This window comes from Myodes glareolus, chromosome 19, assembly GCF_982192425.1.
Source record: "Myodes glareolus chromosome 19, mMyoGla1.1, whole genome shotgun sequence".
NCBI lineage: Eukaryota > Metazoa > Chordata > Mammalia > Rodentia > Cricetidae > Myodes > Myodes glareolus.
In genome coordinates, this window is record NC_142044.1 from 22,172,016 (window position 1) to 22,190,043 (window position 18,028).

Below are 18,028 nucleotides of genomic sequence, written 5' to 3' on the forward strand. Positions count from 1 at the left end.
CAGGTGTGACTATAAGCACCTGCAATCCAGGGCAGCTGGGAGGAAACAGGATGACCCCTGGAGCCCAATAACCGCCAGCCTCGCTGAAATGGCAAATTCCGTTACAGGGAAAAGAACCTCTCTCCAAAAATAAACAAAGGGCTTCTAAGGAAGATACTTAGCATTGAGCTCTGGTCTCCATGTGTGCATCCACGGGTATTCACCCCTACATGGGTGAGCACAGATTACCCCCACACACACCCACACACACACACCTATCCTTGCAATTCCTCTCAGTGGAGGAGGGGGAGGATCTACTTCTGGTGGCTTTCTGTTCTTCTCTTAATTTCTCCCACCTTCCCTGCCCCTCAGAATACCCTTCTCTCCACCAGTTCACCTCCCAGGGCCCCACCGTCACTGCCATGAGACAGGACACCCTTCAAACGGCACCTCGTTTTTCCAATTCCTCAACAAACCTGTGCTCACCTACACCACTGTGGGCCTCTGGCTTCCTCGTGCCCCAGTCTGCACCCTGCCTACAGTGCAGTTCTGTTGACAATGCCTCGGGCTCTTTGGAACGTCTTGAGACGCTGGTGGTGGGTAGTGACTGACAAAGGGCCTCAATCTGTGTTCAGGGCCCAGGCTGTCTCTATTTCATTGGGAATATTACGGAAAGAAGGAGCCGATTGGTGTTCTCTGTATGTTCTTGGGATGGGCAGGAAGGGGAATACTGAGGGTCAACCAAGGGACTCTGCCTTACTGCCCAAACACAGGTCAACACAGCTCCTTGTTATTTCTTCCCATGATGTGGCTCAGGAAAATCACCCACAGACAAGCATCGCATACGGGGCATCCGCACTCCCCAGCTGATCTGAAGAGCACTTTGATATCAGACATGGACGTGCAGAGTCTGGAGTTTGCCCAGCGGGCTTCCAGCCTTGTTTCGGCACAGCAATTCCTCGCTGTGCTCCCTTCCCTGAGTCCTCGCTGTGCTCCCTTCCCTGAGTCCTCGCTGTGCTCCCTTCCCTGAGTCCTCGCTGTGCTCCCTTCCCTGAGTCCTCGCTGTGCTCCCTTCCCTGAGTCCTCGCTGTGCTCCCTTCCCTGAGTCCTCGCTATGCTCCCTTCCCTGCGTTTCAGAATGCTAACGTGTGTCCCGTGCCATTATATGCTTGAAGGATGTGGTCTGCTTTTTGATGTGGATTTTTACGGTGATTACAGTTAAGAGATTGTGTGACTCACAGAAGAGACCTTGAACTGTGGACTTGAAAACATGGTTGAGACTGTGATAGACTATGGGGACTTCTGAAGTTGGACTACATGCATTGTGCACTGACATTGCTACAAGCTTTTGGGAGTGGAATATTGGAGACTGAATGTAATCGGGCCCATAACCTTATAGGGAGTGGCACTATTCGGAGGTGTGGCTTTGTTGGAGGAAGTGTGCCACTGTGGGGGTTGGCTTTGAGGATTCCTATGTTCAGGATACTCCTGAATATTTCGGTCGATTTCCTGTTGCCTGCAAGATGTAGCACTCTCAGCTCCAGCACACATCTGCCCGCATGCCGCCATGTTCCTGTCATGATGATAATGGACTGAACCTCTGAACTGTAAGCTGCCACCCCAATTAAATGTTTTCTTTCTAAGGGTTGCCATGGTCACGGTGACTCTTCACAACACTGATAACCCTGGCTAAGACAACCACACTTCATGTTAAATTCAGTGACCACAAAACCACAGAGCAGTAAGACAGAGGATCGGGTGCCTAGCAATGTTCCATGCCAAGCAAACAACAGTCAGTCACAATGGTGACACTTGTGGACCCCTCATCCTCCAAAGCTGAAATGCCTACAGGAGGAGGAGAGATGGAGAGGGTTCTGAGCCATTTTGATGACAAAAGAAACCCAGTAAACCAGTGGCACCAGCCACAGCAACACACTGTGTGGTACAGCTACCACACTCCAGGCCTCTTTCTGTACCTTTTGCATGGTCCTTGTCCAGCTGATTGGCCACTTTCTTCCATTCTTCCATCTGTTCTTGAAGTGGGTTTATCAGGCAATCAATCAACGCACTTTTGTCAAAAAAAATAAAGAAAAGGAGAGATTAAGCGATTAAGCGGGTCCTTCCTGTTGTCGAGATGCCCACCGCGTGGTGGGTGTGGTGGGCTCGCCTGTCATCAATCCCAGCACTTCAGGTGTGAGACAGGAGGGTCACCAGTTTGAGGCCAGTAGGCTACACAGCAGGATGCTGCAAAGGATTTGCATTTAGTGGTCAAAACATACTTAAATCATGTCCTTGAAGAAAGTAAAAGGCAGAGTAATGAACCACTATTGCCTTAAAGGTTCCACCTTTAGAACAGCCATGGCCTTCAGGAAACATTTTACGACTACTAAGAAGTTTTGTAAACATGTAAGCTAGGGTGATGGCGTATGCCTTCGCACCATTAATCCCAACAACTAAGAAGCAGAGGCAGGCGGATCTCTGTGCATTCAAGGCAAACTTGGTCCACTCTGAGTTCTAGGCCAGTGAGAGATATCTTGTGAGCCCTTGTCTCTAATTAATTAATTAATTAGTTAGTTAATTAATGAAATATGGAAACAACTACATAGAAAAGACTTGTGCCTGGCTGGAGAGACCTCTGCTCATATCCTCTGCAATCTTCCAGCCCACATTAAACGGCAGATGGCAGAAACCTGAGGTCTCTTCTCTGGACACATGGTGGGAGCCACCAAAGAGGCAGAAACACCTGAGCTTAACTTGGTGTCTTCTAGGGGGCTGGAGAGATGGCTCAACGGTTAAGAGCATTGCTTGCTCTTCCAAAGGTCCTGAGTTCAATTCCCAGCAACCACATGGTGGTTCACAACCATCTGTAATGAGGTCTAGTGCCCTCTTCTGGCCTGCAGGCATACACGCACACAGAATACTGTATACATGATAAATAAATATTAAAAAACAAAACAAAAAACTTGGTGTCTTCTAAAACTCAGGGGAAGGAAAAAGCAATTTTTTAAGACTCCAGGTGCTACAGGCACTCGGGACCTGAAATCCTAAAGACACAGTAACTGCACAAGGAGACAGACAGGAGTGACCTAGAACATTCTCAATTTGCAAGTGCCAGTTTCTAGTCAATGGCTGAGAAGTCTGGGTACACTCTTGTATTCATGCATCACCTCAAAAAAAGACAGGACAATGCTGGATTATGCTGATCTGCTTGGGACACAAGGGCCATTTGTATCTGACGGGTGACTCCAAATCCCTGAGCCAACCATCGCCCTTTCACCCTACCCCTGGTGCTTAATAACTGGACGAGGCACCACTCCCTCTTGGTGGCTCTGTCATCTGCACACAGGCCTGGGGCACAGGGCAGGCATATCTCACTGCTTCCCGAGGCTCCTGTGGGGAGGAGGCCCAAGCAGTATGCATCATCTCCACAGCAAGGGGGCGATGAGGAGACCTGTGGGAGGCAGGGCAGGGGGCAGGGGGCAGGGGCAGGGGCTGGACTAAGGGTCCACTGCAAGCCCAGCATGGCCTTATCCCAGCACGGAGCAGATGCTCAGCTCACTCAGTGACCGAGCAGCATTACAGGGTGTAGGGCCTTAAACACTACCAGGAGAAAGGATGCCATGTCATTGCACCCCCACCCTACCCTCCTCACCTGGAGAACTGCCTCAGCTTGGCCTCGATGCTTCTGTGCCGCATGCACATCCTGGTGAGCGCCGAGCCAATCTCCCGGGTACCACCTGGGAAAGCAAAGGCAGCACAGTTGAAGGACAGGGAAGGAGTAGGAATTCAATATTAAACACGAGCCAGGTCTCATCACACCACCATAGAACCTAAGCCACTACCTTCAGAACTTCTCTTTGTACATGTGCACATACAAACACACATATGTGAGTCTATGTAATGCGGCTCATTTGCATAGCACCAAGACTAAGGTTACTATACTGTTTTCTGTTCTTAAGTTTTCTTGTTCGTTTTGTACTGTTGATCGTGAGTCAAAAATCAAACTTACAAAATCCTTACTGGAACCTGTAGTTTGGCAGGTACGGACGTCTCCAGGCTGAGACAGCAAGGGTTAAAGCCCTAGTGCCAAAGCCAGAGACCAGAACTCAACAGATGGTAGAGGAAGAGAAAGAACTCCTGGAGATGGCTGTCTGACACACGCTCACACAATGAAATATTTCTCTTGCCAGGCGGTGGTGCCGCACACCTTTAATCCCAGAACTTGGGAGGCAGAGGCAGGTGAATCTTTGTGAAGTCGAAGACAGCCTGGTCTACAGAGTGAGTTTCAGGACAGCCACGAGTACACAAAGAGAAACTCTGTCTCAGAAAACAAAAACAAAGCAAAAAAATTTCCCATGAAACATGAGCAACACAGTACCTGACAAGGAAAGACTAAAGGTTCCCCCCACTCTGACCCGCTCTGCCCAAATAACCCTCAAGATTGTTTTAGAATAATTAAGGGCCTCTAGCTCATTATTTCAAGATGCTTACAATTCTACAATAAAGCTACAGCAAAGCGAAGTCATGGAATATTTTTTAATTGGACACTGGTGACCAAGATCTTCGAGTTCAGCGAATGTGGGAAGAAAGCTAAAGCATGGTTTGATTTTTTTCCAAGATTCTTCTTGTTCCTTCCCTTCAGCCACACCCTTTCTAATTATTAGTTTTGAAGTTCTTCTGTTTCTCCCCCTTTTGGGAAAAATTATTGAATCAGTATTTGCTGGGACGTGTGGAGAACGAACTGTCACTTCAGATCATAACTACATAAGGACCCTGGAGGGCGCAGTCACAAACATTAGGAAAACGCAAACATGTAACGTGTGAAACTGGGGGAAGTGTCAACTAAAACAGTTTTCAGGAGAAAGCCATAGGAATTTACGGCAGGTGTAACCAAGTCACCAAGAAAACAAACAAACAAATCCCTCTTATTAAAACGTATGGCATTATACGGGCTACATTTTGTTTCGCCCTCTCCACAGAAATGGTTGTCTTTTGGTTCAGTTCCCCTCATTTTCCATTTTATTCCATAAGCTAAGAGCTCTCTACAAGTAAATGATAATTTTTTTTTTTTTAAAAAAACAAGTGGCTACCAATTAGCAATGGTTCAGCTGGGCACACGCGTTTAGTCCCGGCACCTGGGAAGCAGAAGCAAGTGGTCTGCCAGGAGTTCAAGGCCAGCTGGGGGTAACCCTGTCTCAAAACTACATAAATAAACAAGTAAGTTCCCACTCCCATGCAGAAGCCAGCAGATCCTTTCATCCACAGGCTAGCCTGGTCTACACAGCAAGCTCCAGACCTGCCAGGGCTACACAGTGAGACCCTTTCTCATCCACAACAACAACAACAACAATAATTCTGTACTTTTTAGCTCCCAAAAGGCTGTTTTTCCAGGGAGCTTGCCCAATCCTCTCAGTTAGAACTTCTGACAATCGATACTACTACACTTGTCGTGAGGCTGTCCTGTGTATTGTCGGCTAGCAACATCGTGGTCCGGTCTCACTCGGGACCAAGTGCAGGATCCCCCTACTACATCCTCAGACTTGAGTATCCAAGAAGCAAATGTAATCCCAAGGCTGGTTTGGCATTTAAATGATGCCTCTGGGGGCTGGGGTTGGTAGGAAGAGTGCTTGCCTAGCATGTAGGGAAGCCTTTGGGCTCCATGAAGGCTCCATAGTAGCACACACCTGTAATCCTAGCACTCCAGAGATGGAGGCAGGAGGTTAAAAAATTCAAAGCCATTTTCAATGATATAGCAAATTCAAGGCCAGTGCAGGATATATGAGACTCTGTGTCCCGTCCCGTCCCGTCCCCGCATCCACCATGATCACCACCCCAAAAACCCATTTCCAGCATGTGCATCTGAGAAAGTGTTTGTGCCTTCCCAGGGACCACCAGTAGAGGGCGCAATTCTCACATCCTCCATTTGTCTTCCCATTCCGTCCTCAGCTGGAGGCTTTAGGGTTTTTATTGCTCATGAACAAAGGTGAGGAATGAGAACACTTTATCCCCAGGAAAAGATTTATTCTTCCTGTGCCTTCATCTGATTAAAAGTTAATAACGTGGCCACACAAGGATATTGGTCCACTTATTCACTGCTGTTAGGAAGGTAGACTTAGGCCTTCCTGGGGGGAAATCGGTAGCGGTGATCAAGAAAGAACCTAAAAATAACCCTCTTTGACCCAGCAACTCTAATCCTAAGACTTTAACCTGAGGAAATAATTAAGAAAAATGGCGAATCCTCACCTATGAGGACAATGATTAAAATGTTTACAACAAAAAATCCCCTTATAATGATCTAGTTAAATGAACCATAAGGCATAGACACCCAACTGAATAGGACACAGCTGTTGATAAAAACAGACTCATGTATCACTCGGCGCTGCGTAGGATGTTTAGGTATTAGCTTAAGTACTTTTCATATGTCGAATCATTCCGTCCTCACAATATTCCGAGTTGGGCCGATAATGTCGCCACGTCTCCTTTCCACGGGCGGGAGAAAGAAGCACTGTAAGCGTATGCCCAAGGTTACAGGACCAGTAAATGACACTCGACCAAGCTGAATCTTCTGGGGCCGCACTCATCTCCGCGGCACTTCACGCAGACAAAAAAGATAGGAAGGGGCAGAGCCCAGAGGATTACCCACCAGCAAGGGTGGAAAGGTTTCGTTCAGCCAGCTCTCAAGTTTGCTTCTTACGTCTAGAACTGTAATGGTGTCTGAATGGCTAGAATCTGTCCTGGCAAAGCCAGCGCAGACAGCCAGGGGTTAGGGGCCCACTCTGGACCCACACTTCCATCTCCCTGAGGTAGAATTAGAGGCTGGAAAACATCATGACCAAATCCAGCTCTTCCACCCCGTTCCGTTTTTTTCTGTCCTATTATTTCAATGCCTTCCCAATATTTTCCCTATTGATTTCATCCCCAGGGCCTTCTGGGGGCCGATTGATACCAAGCAGTTTCTGAACATACTGCCTGTGCCCCACCACTGGGCCCCTGCACAGGAAGCCCCAGAGAGAACAGGAAATGAAGGAACCTAATGAAGACTTCCTATCGGCAGCATCTCTGTACCTGGCACGGAGGCAGGAGGCAGACAACACTCCCCGTGGACCCTGGGACCCAGGGTCGGAACTTGCTGATCCCAGCATTCTGGGTCACTCTAAAAATAGATCTATCTGTGGAAGAGATTAGCAACAGCTGATGCTTTTCTGACCTCCTCTAGGACTGAAAAAAAAAAAAAGAAAGAAAGAAAGAAAAACACTCAGCAGGTTTGAATTGGAGGAAACTGGCTGGGGCTACAAAGAAAGAGGACATCTGGAAGAGGTCCAACGTGACAATGGGGGTATTTATGGAACCACAAACGGCTGGCTTAGGCACCTGGCCTCCTGCAGGGTGGATGAGCCACTTCCTCCTTAAATGAGCGATTATTTATCATTTGAAGGCTGGACGGACCAACAATCAGGTTTTTTTTCTTTATTCCCTACGGTGTGTGTGTGAGGCGGACATCAAGAACCTTCCACAATTTGTTCTCTGCATTATTTTTTAAATTACTCTTTGAGATATGGTCTCTCGCTGAAGCAGCTCACCAACCGGGCAAGGCTGGCTGGCCAGGGAGCCCCAGGGATGTTCGCATCTTCTCAAGATTACAGGCACGTGCCACCCAGCATTTTTACATGGGTTTGGGGGGCTGAACTCAGGTCCCAGCTTGCATGGCAAGCACTTCACTGACTTAATGAATCCACTTTTATTACAAAACGTTGAAAAATAAATGTAAGATACTTAAGACTCTTAGAAAAGGCCTAGATGGAGTTTGGAATCAACCTGGACATAGAAGTTTGCTGTAACGGAATAAAACCGGTGTCTTCTAACACAGATTTATCATCCTCCAGTTCCGGGGGTTAGAAGCTCACAGTGGCTGTCACTGGGCTAACCTCGGGTGCAAGCAGAGTTGTTTTCCCTCTGGAGACCCATTTCCTGCACTTTCCGCCTTCTCAAGGCGGCCCGTGTTCCTCCCCATCTTCAGAGGCAGATAGGAGACAAGGTCATCCGGGAACCTCTGCTTCTGACCTTGTGCTTTTCTCTCTGACTCTACTTCCCCTCCTTGTCCTTATGTTGAGCCTGACTCTAGGACAAGTTCCCTGTCACTAAATCCTTAATGAAATCACACCTGCAGGCAGACATTTTCCAATGCAGTTTGGACCATCTTCACGGGTCCAGGGATTCAGGCACTGATATTGTTAGAGTGTGTTATTACATCTATCAAAGACGGGTAAGAGCTGTGGACTTGGAGCATGTGAAGGGTACATGTGAGAGACCCCAGAGTGGATTCTCTTCAATGATGTAGCATCCACACTGAAATGATGTAAGTACTTTCTTCTTGGTAATGGCTGGTGCAAAGGATCCTGGGAAGGCTGTCGGGAGATGTCATCAGAGAGACCTCGACGAGGCGAACAAGGACCCAGACCGCCCAGCCACTGCAGTACACCATCAAGGCTCTGGGACTGCTTGTCTTAGGGTGAGGCATCCTGCCTACAGAGGTCACAATGGGCTCCATGCTGAGCCTGCCCCTCTCTGGTGGGGCTCCTAGTCTACAAGGGCATACAGACATCTTTATTTGTAAAGCCACTTTGACTTGGTTCCATGACTTGAAAATGGGAGAACAGAACCAAGTCCTGTAAAATACTTTATGGCCCAAATCTCAATTCTTTTCGATATGGCAGACTGAGCCTTCTCCCGTAACAGGCAAATATACAGCCAAACGGCACAAGCCACCCGATGATGATGGGCAACAGGCAAAAAAAAAAAAAAAAAAACAAAAAAAAACACATGCATCCCTGGACTGTGGAAGACACACTCCACAAGTGCTCCTGAGCATGGTATTAGCTTCCTCCCTGCGTGCTAAAGGGCACTAAGTCTGCTGGCTTCCAACAACCAAAAAGCAAACCTTACAGTGATAGGGTAAAGAGTCTGATTTCAAGGTATTAGCGAGGTCAAGCTCTCTCGACAGCCCAGCGGCCTGTAAGGGAAGCCTCTTCTAATGCCTCTTGTGTCTGGTGGTTCTGGTCAGCCCCGGGAAACAGTAGCATCACCTAAGACTCACCTCCACGGATACAGCCCGGCTCTTCAGCCTCTCAACCCACGAGGCATATGTAAAGATTGCAATCCTCTGTGCAACTCTGAATTTCTCTCTCCCTTTAACGACGCCAGTTTAGTAGATGAAGGAGAGCTCACCCTGATGACCTGATGCTGCCTTGATTCGAGCTGCAAAGACTCAATATCCAAAGAGTCCCGGTGTGCGCAGGGACGATCAGGAGCCTCGGCATATTGGGGGAAGGGGTGTGTGTGACCCAAAGCAACTCTGAACAAGATCTACCCTAGACAAAGGGGTGAAGAGATGCCAAGGCTACTGAAGACAAGGCTCAGCCCTTGAGAGCTCACACTGGGGTACCAAGTGGGAAGGGGGACATGAAAGAAGCAGCTGAGACTTACTAGGGACATAGACTGGAGAGGGGGGAAGCAGGAGGCACGCGCGGTAAGAAAGAGCACCAGATGAACTCTGAGCAACTGGGGTGGGCACTGGCTCGGTCAGAAAGAGACTGCTGCACAGCATGAGGGCCTGGGTTTGATCCCCAGAATCCATATTAAAAGTGACGCATGCCTGTGTCCTCACTTCGGGGCTGGGAAGGTGGAGAGAGGTTTCTAGAGCTCGGTGGCTAGCCAGTTAAGGCAACCAATGAACACCCGGCTCATTAAGAAACCCGATCTCTAATTAATTAATTAATAATGAGGAGAGAAGCGACTGAGAAAGAAACCCAACATTGATCTCTGATCCCCGCATAGTTTTACATGCTATGTACCCATACACATGCACAGCACAGATGTATGCGTGTGTGCGCGCACACATACACACACACACACACACACACACACACACACACACACATGCACGCATGCACGCACGCACACACTCATGCTTCACAGCAACCCTAGGAGAAAGGCAGCTTCCTTGCACCCTAGCAGGGCTTGCTAACAGGCCACACAACAGCAAAGCAGAACAGGCAATACCTAAACCTTCCTCCTGCTGACAAGCTGCAGACGTCCCCAACTGAGGACAAAGAGGAGCATTTCACGCCACAAACAGAATACAAATTGTTTTACGGCTGCTTCTCGGAGGGTGGGAAGGAAACTGAGAGGCAAAGGCCAGGGAGCCACTGTTCCTTCCTCCAAACAGTAGCCGGCGGCGTGGACAAATCCTCCCACTGCCACTAGGAAGGCGGTGTCTATCAAGTGGCATTGTCACACCCCGCCAAACTGCCTCATTTGCAGGCGCCTCCATCTCCCAGCACAGCAGGGGCTGCATGGGCAGGTGGCCTGGGCCTGCCGTGTGGGCAGGTGGCAGGCAAGGACCGAAAGCTGTTTTGTCGGGCTGGATTCTGCAGTAGGGTAGAAAAGAGCTGAAGAATAGGTTCAGGGGCTGCTCTGGCCGCAGCGCGAGGGTGGAGTAAGTCACTGTGTGTTTTGACTGGCCTGCCAAGGCTCGTGCTGGAAAGCTCACGGAGTCTGGGGTTACCGCTAGACTCTGGAACCTCCCAGGACAAGACAGTTTCTAAGAAGCTCTCCCATCCTTGCAAAAATCCTCGGGTGATCTATAGAGCCCGTGGCCCCAGAACTTCCATACTCTCAGAGCTTGAACCCCACTAATTCCCTGCCATCTCCTGAGCTAAGCTGGGGGATAAACCAGGGGAAGATGAGGAGCTCTGAAGTCAGTCAACAATACAGCTTTGGAGCAAGGACTCCGCCCTCCCTCCACTCCCCCCCCCCCCCGGCAATTAGGCGGTCACATGGCATTGGTAAGGGTCTGACTTGTTTCAACGCGGATGCTGACATTGTATTTAAAACACAAAAAGCAGTATGCGGCCTACTACTGACTCAGTGTTATTTTGACTCTCTCGTACCCTAACATCAGCTATCATTTCTAATTTGTGTCTCTTCTTAAAAAAAACATCCTGGGTAATCTAAATTTATATATATATATATTTTGTTTCCCCAATGTGTGCGTGCATGCGTGCACAATGGAACCCAGGGCCCTCGCATGTGCTTTGCACATCTTCCGTCAGTGAGCCCCACCCTTAGCCCTATCAGCCCCTTTAACCACTGCCTCGTCCATACTTTGGTGTTTCTGTTTCTGAAAGAAGCTTGCTTTAATCATATCTTTTTAAACACTCCACTCATTTTGTAGAAGAAACAAATCTTGATCTTTACACCATAGTCCCAAGACTTATCTACCTCGCATCTACAACGGCCGTTCAACTGGTCTGTACAGGTTTGGGAGTTTAGGACTCTTCGTTAAGCCTGAAACTCAGGTGGGACACACTAGGGAAGATCCCAACTCCAAGTGCACAGAAGGCAGCGATGGCATATTTTACGGAGAAAATAAGGCACACTGGCTACATCCAGGGGCCAATTATGCAGAGCGCTACTGAAACAATAACCGCCAAGTCCTCCAAAGGAGGAAGACGGGGTAATTAGCTTTGGTAAGGCTGCTGCGTAGCCATTATAAGGCACTAGCCGACCTGCAAGCAACCTCTCTCCTCCTGCTTGTAATATTATTCTTCTCCAGGGAGTTGGTAAGCCCGGGCAAGGAAATAAACCGACAGCACAGGGTTGGTTTCCATGAAAGCCAGCATCAATCCTGCAGTCCTCCACCTCCAACAGTCTTACCTGCAGCACCCGCTGGGAAAGACACCCTGTGCACCCAGTGACACCCAAGCACCCACAGGGAGACTGGCAGCATCCAAAGCAAGGGCAGCCGACTCTAGACCACCCTGATCCTTCTGCCCTGCCCTCTAATCAGGCAGGCAGCTGCCCTCAGCTACCCAGCTTTGCAAGAACCCTTGGATCTCCTTGGCTGTTCATTTCTCTTGCAGACCTCCACACCATTACATCACCAGCCCCCATGCAGCCAAGAAGGGAGAGGAAAGCTCCCACTGAAATGAATGCTGGGGCTGTCATGGGACGCACCGGCCATTCAGGCCCAATTCTGCAACGGCCTGGCAGGCTGTAATATTCTGATCTCTCTCTCACACACAAGCTCCCGTTCTCAGGGAGCACCAAAGACTCAAAATGTCAGGTGTCTTTTCACCTTGGCAGTGGCTGGAGGCTTGCCCAGTGCTGCAACACAGAAGTTGCTTCAGTGTGCACCAGCTGCCGCTCTGGCTGGGCAGGCAGAGCATGGCTGGATATACCATCTGCCACCGGAGGGGATGCCTGGAGGCCAGCTCTCCCCTTGGCTGGCAGAGGTCTGAGCACACACATGTGCGCTCTCCCACGTGAGATGTGGGACACAAATTCATGCGAGGAGTGAAGCGTCCATCAGACTTGACCATGAAGCTGGGTATACTCGCCTCCTCCCAGTCCCCTCATCTCTTTCGGGTGTCTTTCACCAATGGGAGAAGGTTTCTGGTAGAGAGCAAATGGTACCACAGAAGGGCATCCCGAGGGTGAGTCTGAATTCTAATGGCAGAAGGCAGTTTCCATTCTCATGTCTGCAGAGGTGTAATGGCGACATTCCAGCAAGCAAAGAGCATGCTTTGCCTACAGGCTGAGCACAAAGAGCAAAATCTAAAGGCAGTAGGAGAATGACTAGACACAGATCAAACAATGGCTCTCCAAGGGGACACTTCAGTACTCCAGGCAAAGGGCCCGGTCAGATCTCGGCTGGTGGTAGGCACACCTGCACCTCTGATGGCCTCCAAACCAGGCTAGGTGACCCCTCTCCCAAGCAGAAGTCAGTGTAACCATGAATCCGCATTCCTACACTCGGCCACTGTTTAGGAAATGTACCTGAGACCAGTAACTATGCTATAATGTGAAACAGTCCCTACTCTAACATTCCTACAGATAGACGGAGTTTCACGGTGACTTTGAAACCGGGAGGTACTACCTTACAGACAAGCAGCTGCCTGCCACCCAGCACCACACTCCTGCCCGAGATTGCAGGGCAGCTCCTGGCGTTCGGGAGGAGTCCTCCTTGCTGCAGTTTCTCCACTCAGGGAGACTGCTGTGTGTTCTCCAGAGGCCCTTGCCTGGTTTCCTATCAGAGGACGAGTGTTTACATCCAAGGTCAAGGTGTGTACTCAAGCTTTTAAAAGCAACAGAGTAACAAGCCATGTTTCTTCTGGATTCATCTGCACTTTGCTTTTCAGCCTGGGGATGGCCAGGTGCAAAGCTAGAGAAGATGGGTCCGCTGACATCCTTGACTCAAGGGAGGAGAAAGAGAGCCAGTTTCTAGTGGTCCAGGTTATCACACAGATCCTATACCTTAGACTAGGCTGCCCTCAGGAGCAGCAGCCAGACAGGAGCCACTGCAGGGTACCCAGAGCCCGTGTCAGCCCTGACAATGGGTTAAAAGCCATCCAAGCTCTTCCCTATGCCCTGCTATAGCCTAGGGTGCTCCTGTAACAGATTCAAGGAAATGAGCACATGAGCCACAAGAGTATGTCTTTAACTTACAGAGGAAGGCTCCTTAGGTCAAAACTAAATCTTAAAACAGGTTTTCAAAAATAAACCACGACGGCCCCTCACAAAGGAACCGCCACTTCCTGTTGACCACAATGGTGATTCCAGGGAGTCGCTTCAACTTCAAGGAAGACAGACACATGTGGAATTTCCTTTTTTTTATTTTAAAACTGTTATTCAGCAACTGTACATAGCTGGGTGTGGATGGGGAACCCAGCTGGTGTTTAGGGGACAGCTAATATTGTACGTTCAGCAAATGCTAGGTGTTAGGTTATACTCTTAGGACAAGCCTCTCCGCCGGTGCAAATAATTCCAATCAGACCAAATTAGACCACGCTTAATAAATGCAGCGCTCCCGGGTGGTTGGGAGCATGGTGAGGGAGAGAGAGACCCTGGGGAAGGGGTCAGCACTTGGCGAGCTTTTCCAGAGGTGGAATCTGAGCCTGGACCAAGGCAACTTCCAGAGGGAGGGGTCTTGAGATGGAGCTTTCTGCTACACTGGCGCCCCAAGAATGAATGCCAGGGGCTGGGGTGACATTTCCAATCACCAGGGAGGGTCAGTGTCCCCTTTCTTGACGACACCGTGGTGCCCCCACACAGGCTGGAAGATCGTGCAAGCTGTTATCAGATGACGATTATTCAGCTGGTCCCCCACTTCTCGGTGTCTCCCACTTCACAACTTTTCAGAAAACAAAACCACACAGTCCCACCACCATCTGGTGCCTTCAGACCAATATGCACGAGATTTTGGCATGCGTGGTACTGGCAGCCACAAAGACCAATATTCCACTTTGTCGCTGTTTAAAGGCAAAGTGAGGATGGTATTATGGAAACGTGAACCATGGACACATTCACAGTGTGGTAAACCAGGATAGGAGCAAGCATGGTCACGTGGGTCTGCCTTCCCAGTGTACGGCCCCTGTGAGGATGTCACCCAGGAAGTACTGCAGGCTTCTCGACATTTGCAACCATGAACCCCCACTGCCGTGGCCAGCTTCTGCCATGTGGGCACAGAAAGAGGCTCCTTCTGGAGCCAGGCAAGGAAGACTGGAGGACACCAGCCGATGTGGCCTGATGCATCAACCACATGTCATTTTCTTAGTTGCCAAAATGTAACTGTTGGGGAGGCTCACAGTAGCCAGCTCTGGGTTTACTTCCCAGGCAGCCTTCATGGAAAGTCAGGTCAGATGAATCACTGAGAAGGTAGCTGGAAGATGTGTGATCAAAATGGGAGTGTGGATCAGTGAGGAGCTCACACATCCACATCCCGCCAACATCAGATCCCATTCATGTGCTCTTAGCTAAAAGCAACTTTCCTCGCTTAAGGGGCCTCTGCACATCCATGAACCAGGCTGGAAGTGTACGCTTTTGTCACGCCTCTTCGAGTGCTCGCAATGTGATAAGCTCTGGCAAAAACACCTCAGCTACTATTCTAAAAAAAAACAGCACTCTAGTAGATGACTGGGTTGGTAGGAACACTTGCGTAAGCAAGAGGTGCTGAGTTCGACTCCCTGCTGCCCATATTTGAAAAGCCAGGCATGGCTGTGTATGTCTATAACTCTAGCACTGGAGGGCACACAGAGGGAAGTGCCAAGGGCTCACTGGCTCACTCGTCAGACTTAGCATCTGATGCAGGCACCCAATGCCCTCCTCAAGTATATTCAACACAAGCACGCGCAAACCTAAAGTAATATTAATACAAATAAAAACCCGACTGTACCCCTTGTGGCCACCACCGGCTGCAGCTGACATTGGCCTCACGTTGCTGAGGCTGACAAAGGCGCGGGGAGGCTGAAGGAGGACTAGCCCCAACTCTGGCTCCTCAGAGGACCTGGCTCTCACCACGCAGCACAGCAAACACGCAGGATGCACGGGCAGGACAAAGTAGCACCGAGTGTCTCCACATCCCACCTCCCCTCTTCTCTCTTCCAACGCCAGGCCTTAAAACCAGTTTCAGTTTCCAGTTCCCAAGAGAAGTCTCGAGGTTAGGAGGAAACCCAAAAAGGATCCTGGGGATTCTGAAAAGCCTCCCTGATGCACATGCTAACTAATGCATTCCTTTCTTTGCTTTAGAACAGTATCAGACCTGGGGAGGGAGGGAGGGACGGACAGACGGACGGATGGACGGATGGACACACATGCATACGTGAATAAAAATGATAATCCTTTAAAATGTTTTTGCTAAGAGCTTACAAAGTTTTAGATGGGTCCACCACAGAGGCTAAAGAAATTCAATCTTCAGTTCCTAAGATGTCTCTCACCCCACCTGATTCCCACGACCGTGGAGCACAGTTATGGGGAGCACAGTCAGAGGCTGATCATTTTTTAATGACCCACATCCGCCCTTCCTCTTCTGCCTCTCCTTCCTCCTGCATCCTCCCCCTCATGCCCACTCAGCAACCTGTTCTTCTAACAGGACACAAAGACAACAACTAGCCGGAGCGATCTGAAGCTGGTCACTGCTCTGCCATCAATTACAGGACAGGAAGCTGCCGGAGGCATGGGAACTGAGGGGGATACGGGCTGGCCTGGCGTCCTGAGGGGAAGCAAACCAACCAGGCTAACACAAATGGCCTGCTGCTCTGTCAAGGTCATGGCCTGATCCCCAGGGACCAGTTGGGTCTGATTTATGGCCCCTGAGTGGCGTATGGAGTAACTGCCAAGAGCTGAGCAGTCAGGGGGTCTGACTGCTTCCTGTCTCAACTCCGGGGAAAGATTAGGACCTAGGCACAAAAATCAGCTTACCTGGATTGACTGTTTAACTTAAACCCAGACAAAAGTACGGTTGACAAATGAGTTTCATGCCTTGGGTTAATTATCATCAGGTAGTAATGGTTGCATCTGGGCCCAATGAAAAAGAGAAGTTTAGGTGGTTAGCGGGGCCAGCACAAATGCAGGAACAGTAGAAGGCTGCGTCCCTGGGCTTTCGACTCTATCCCTAAAGTCACAGAACAGTATTAAAGACTTCAATATGCATAAAGATTGCCATTCCTCAGTGGTCAGCCTGGAGAGGGCACAGGTGTCAGTATTTCTAACCAGCTCCCCCAAAGATGGCAACTTGCCCCTAGACCACACCCATACTGTGACGGGAAGAGGGCAGAGCATTTCATCAGTCAATATGCCTTGCCTGTCCTGAGAACACTGAAGACCCTCCAGGTGAACGCTGGTGAATCCGATTTCATAGACACGTCGTAGAAACACAGCAAACGTGACTCATCACCGGGCTGTGATCCATAAGACAAGGTTGGCTGCGGGGGTGGGGCTCCTGCCTTAGCCCTGCCCCCCACTTTAGTGTCCCCTTCCAAACAGGACTCTTCCTCTGAGCTGGTGTCCTCCTACCAACGGGTGAAATCACAATTGGTCTAGAGAAAACAAGTTTGAAGTACCAGATATGCCTGGTGGCAAAGCGGTCCAATGGAAGGCAGGCACTGGACAGAAAAGGCCTGTTGGCCTCCAGTGGCACCGTCATCTCATTTCAGGTCTTTAAAGTGATGAAGAAGGGGCTTTTCTCTCCTGCCTAGCAGAGGATTAGGGTAGCCAAGGCCACCGGCACTTCCACATCATGTGGGAGGATGGAGGGCGGGGGCATTATAACTTCTCTTGTCGCTGTAATCAACAAGCATCTCAGAGATGCAGTGTAAGAGAGGAAGGACTTGATTTGGACGTGGTGGCAAGAGAAGCTTGAGGCAGCTGCTCACGTGGAACAATCGAGGCAGAGGATGAATGCCAGTGTCCAGCTCACTCCTCTTCTTCCCTTCTGACAGTTAGGGGAGTCTTCTCACTGCAATCCTCACCGTCATGCCCAGAGACTCATCTCCCAAGTCATTCTAGGTCCCATCAGCCTGACAATACTGTTATGAGAGGGAAGGGTGGATTCCAGAGACGAGGAACGGTTGCTGGTCTGCCTCCTCCTTCCTCCTGAGTATGTGTATACTGTAACATTTCCCATGATGCCCTGGGCCCGTGCCCTCCATCACACAGTGACCTCCTATGGAGAGCAACTACTTTCAAGCCATCCTTGAATTCTGAGTGTCTAGCAAGATGCATGATCTGGGAAGAAGGCTCAATAGGGTACTTGCAAATGAAGGAGTGAAAGGGGTGGGGAAATTAGCTCCATGGAAAACGGGTGTCCCCAACATTTTGGTAGCTCGAATAAATGTGAGCTACTGGAGAGAGCAACAGATACAGGTTAGGCTCACCCAAGAGGGCCTTCTGTCTGCTTGTGGGCAGACCAGGGGAGAAAGGATTTCAAGACCCTAACGCTGCAAGCTCTGCCTCTGAGAGTCAAGGTCACGGAAAATGTGCACGCCTCCCAGCTAATCTAATTATAGACACTTGATACAGGCTATTCGGCCTGCCTTTCAAATAAAGTTAAGGATTTACACACCCACGAAGAGCAAAGTAATAACAAGAGAACAGTGGTTCTTCCTAAAAGAGCACCAGAGAAAAATGGGGGCAGAGAATCCAGTCTTTTGAAGACATGAAGCTGACGGAGACTTCAAAGTGCCCCCCAAAGGATAGAACCAGGCCCATTAAA

The 18,028-nt window shown here is 49.6% G+C and overlaps 1 protein-coding gene across 23 annotated transcripts in view; it reads right to left on the bottom strand.

Annotated features, from left to right (window-relative positions):
* The window catches only part of Mtss1 (MTSS I-BAR domain containing 1), a 140,692-nt gene that overhangs the window by 30,767 nt on the left and 91,897 nt on the right, over positions 1–18,028 (bottom strand). For all 23 annotated transcript variants that reach the window (XM_087898803.1, XM_087898800.1, XM_087898810.1 and 20 more), the window contains 2 exons: positions 3,632–3,716; positions 1,956–2,047 (listed from right to left, as the gene is read on the bottom strand). In XM_087898803.1, the coding sequence (XP_087754929.1) occupies positions 1,956–2,047; positions 3,632–3,716 (177 nt within the window). The remainder of the gene's footprint in view (positions 1–1,955; positions 2,048–3,631; positions 3,717–18,028) is intronic.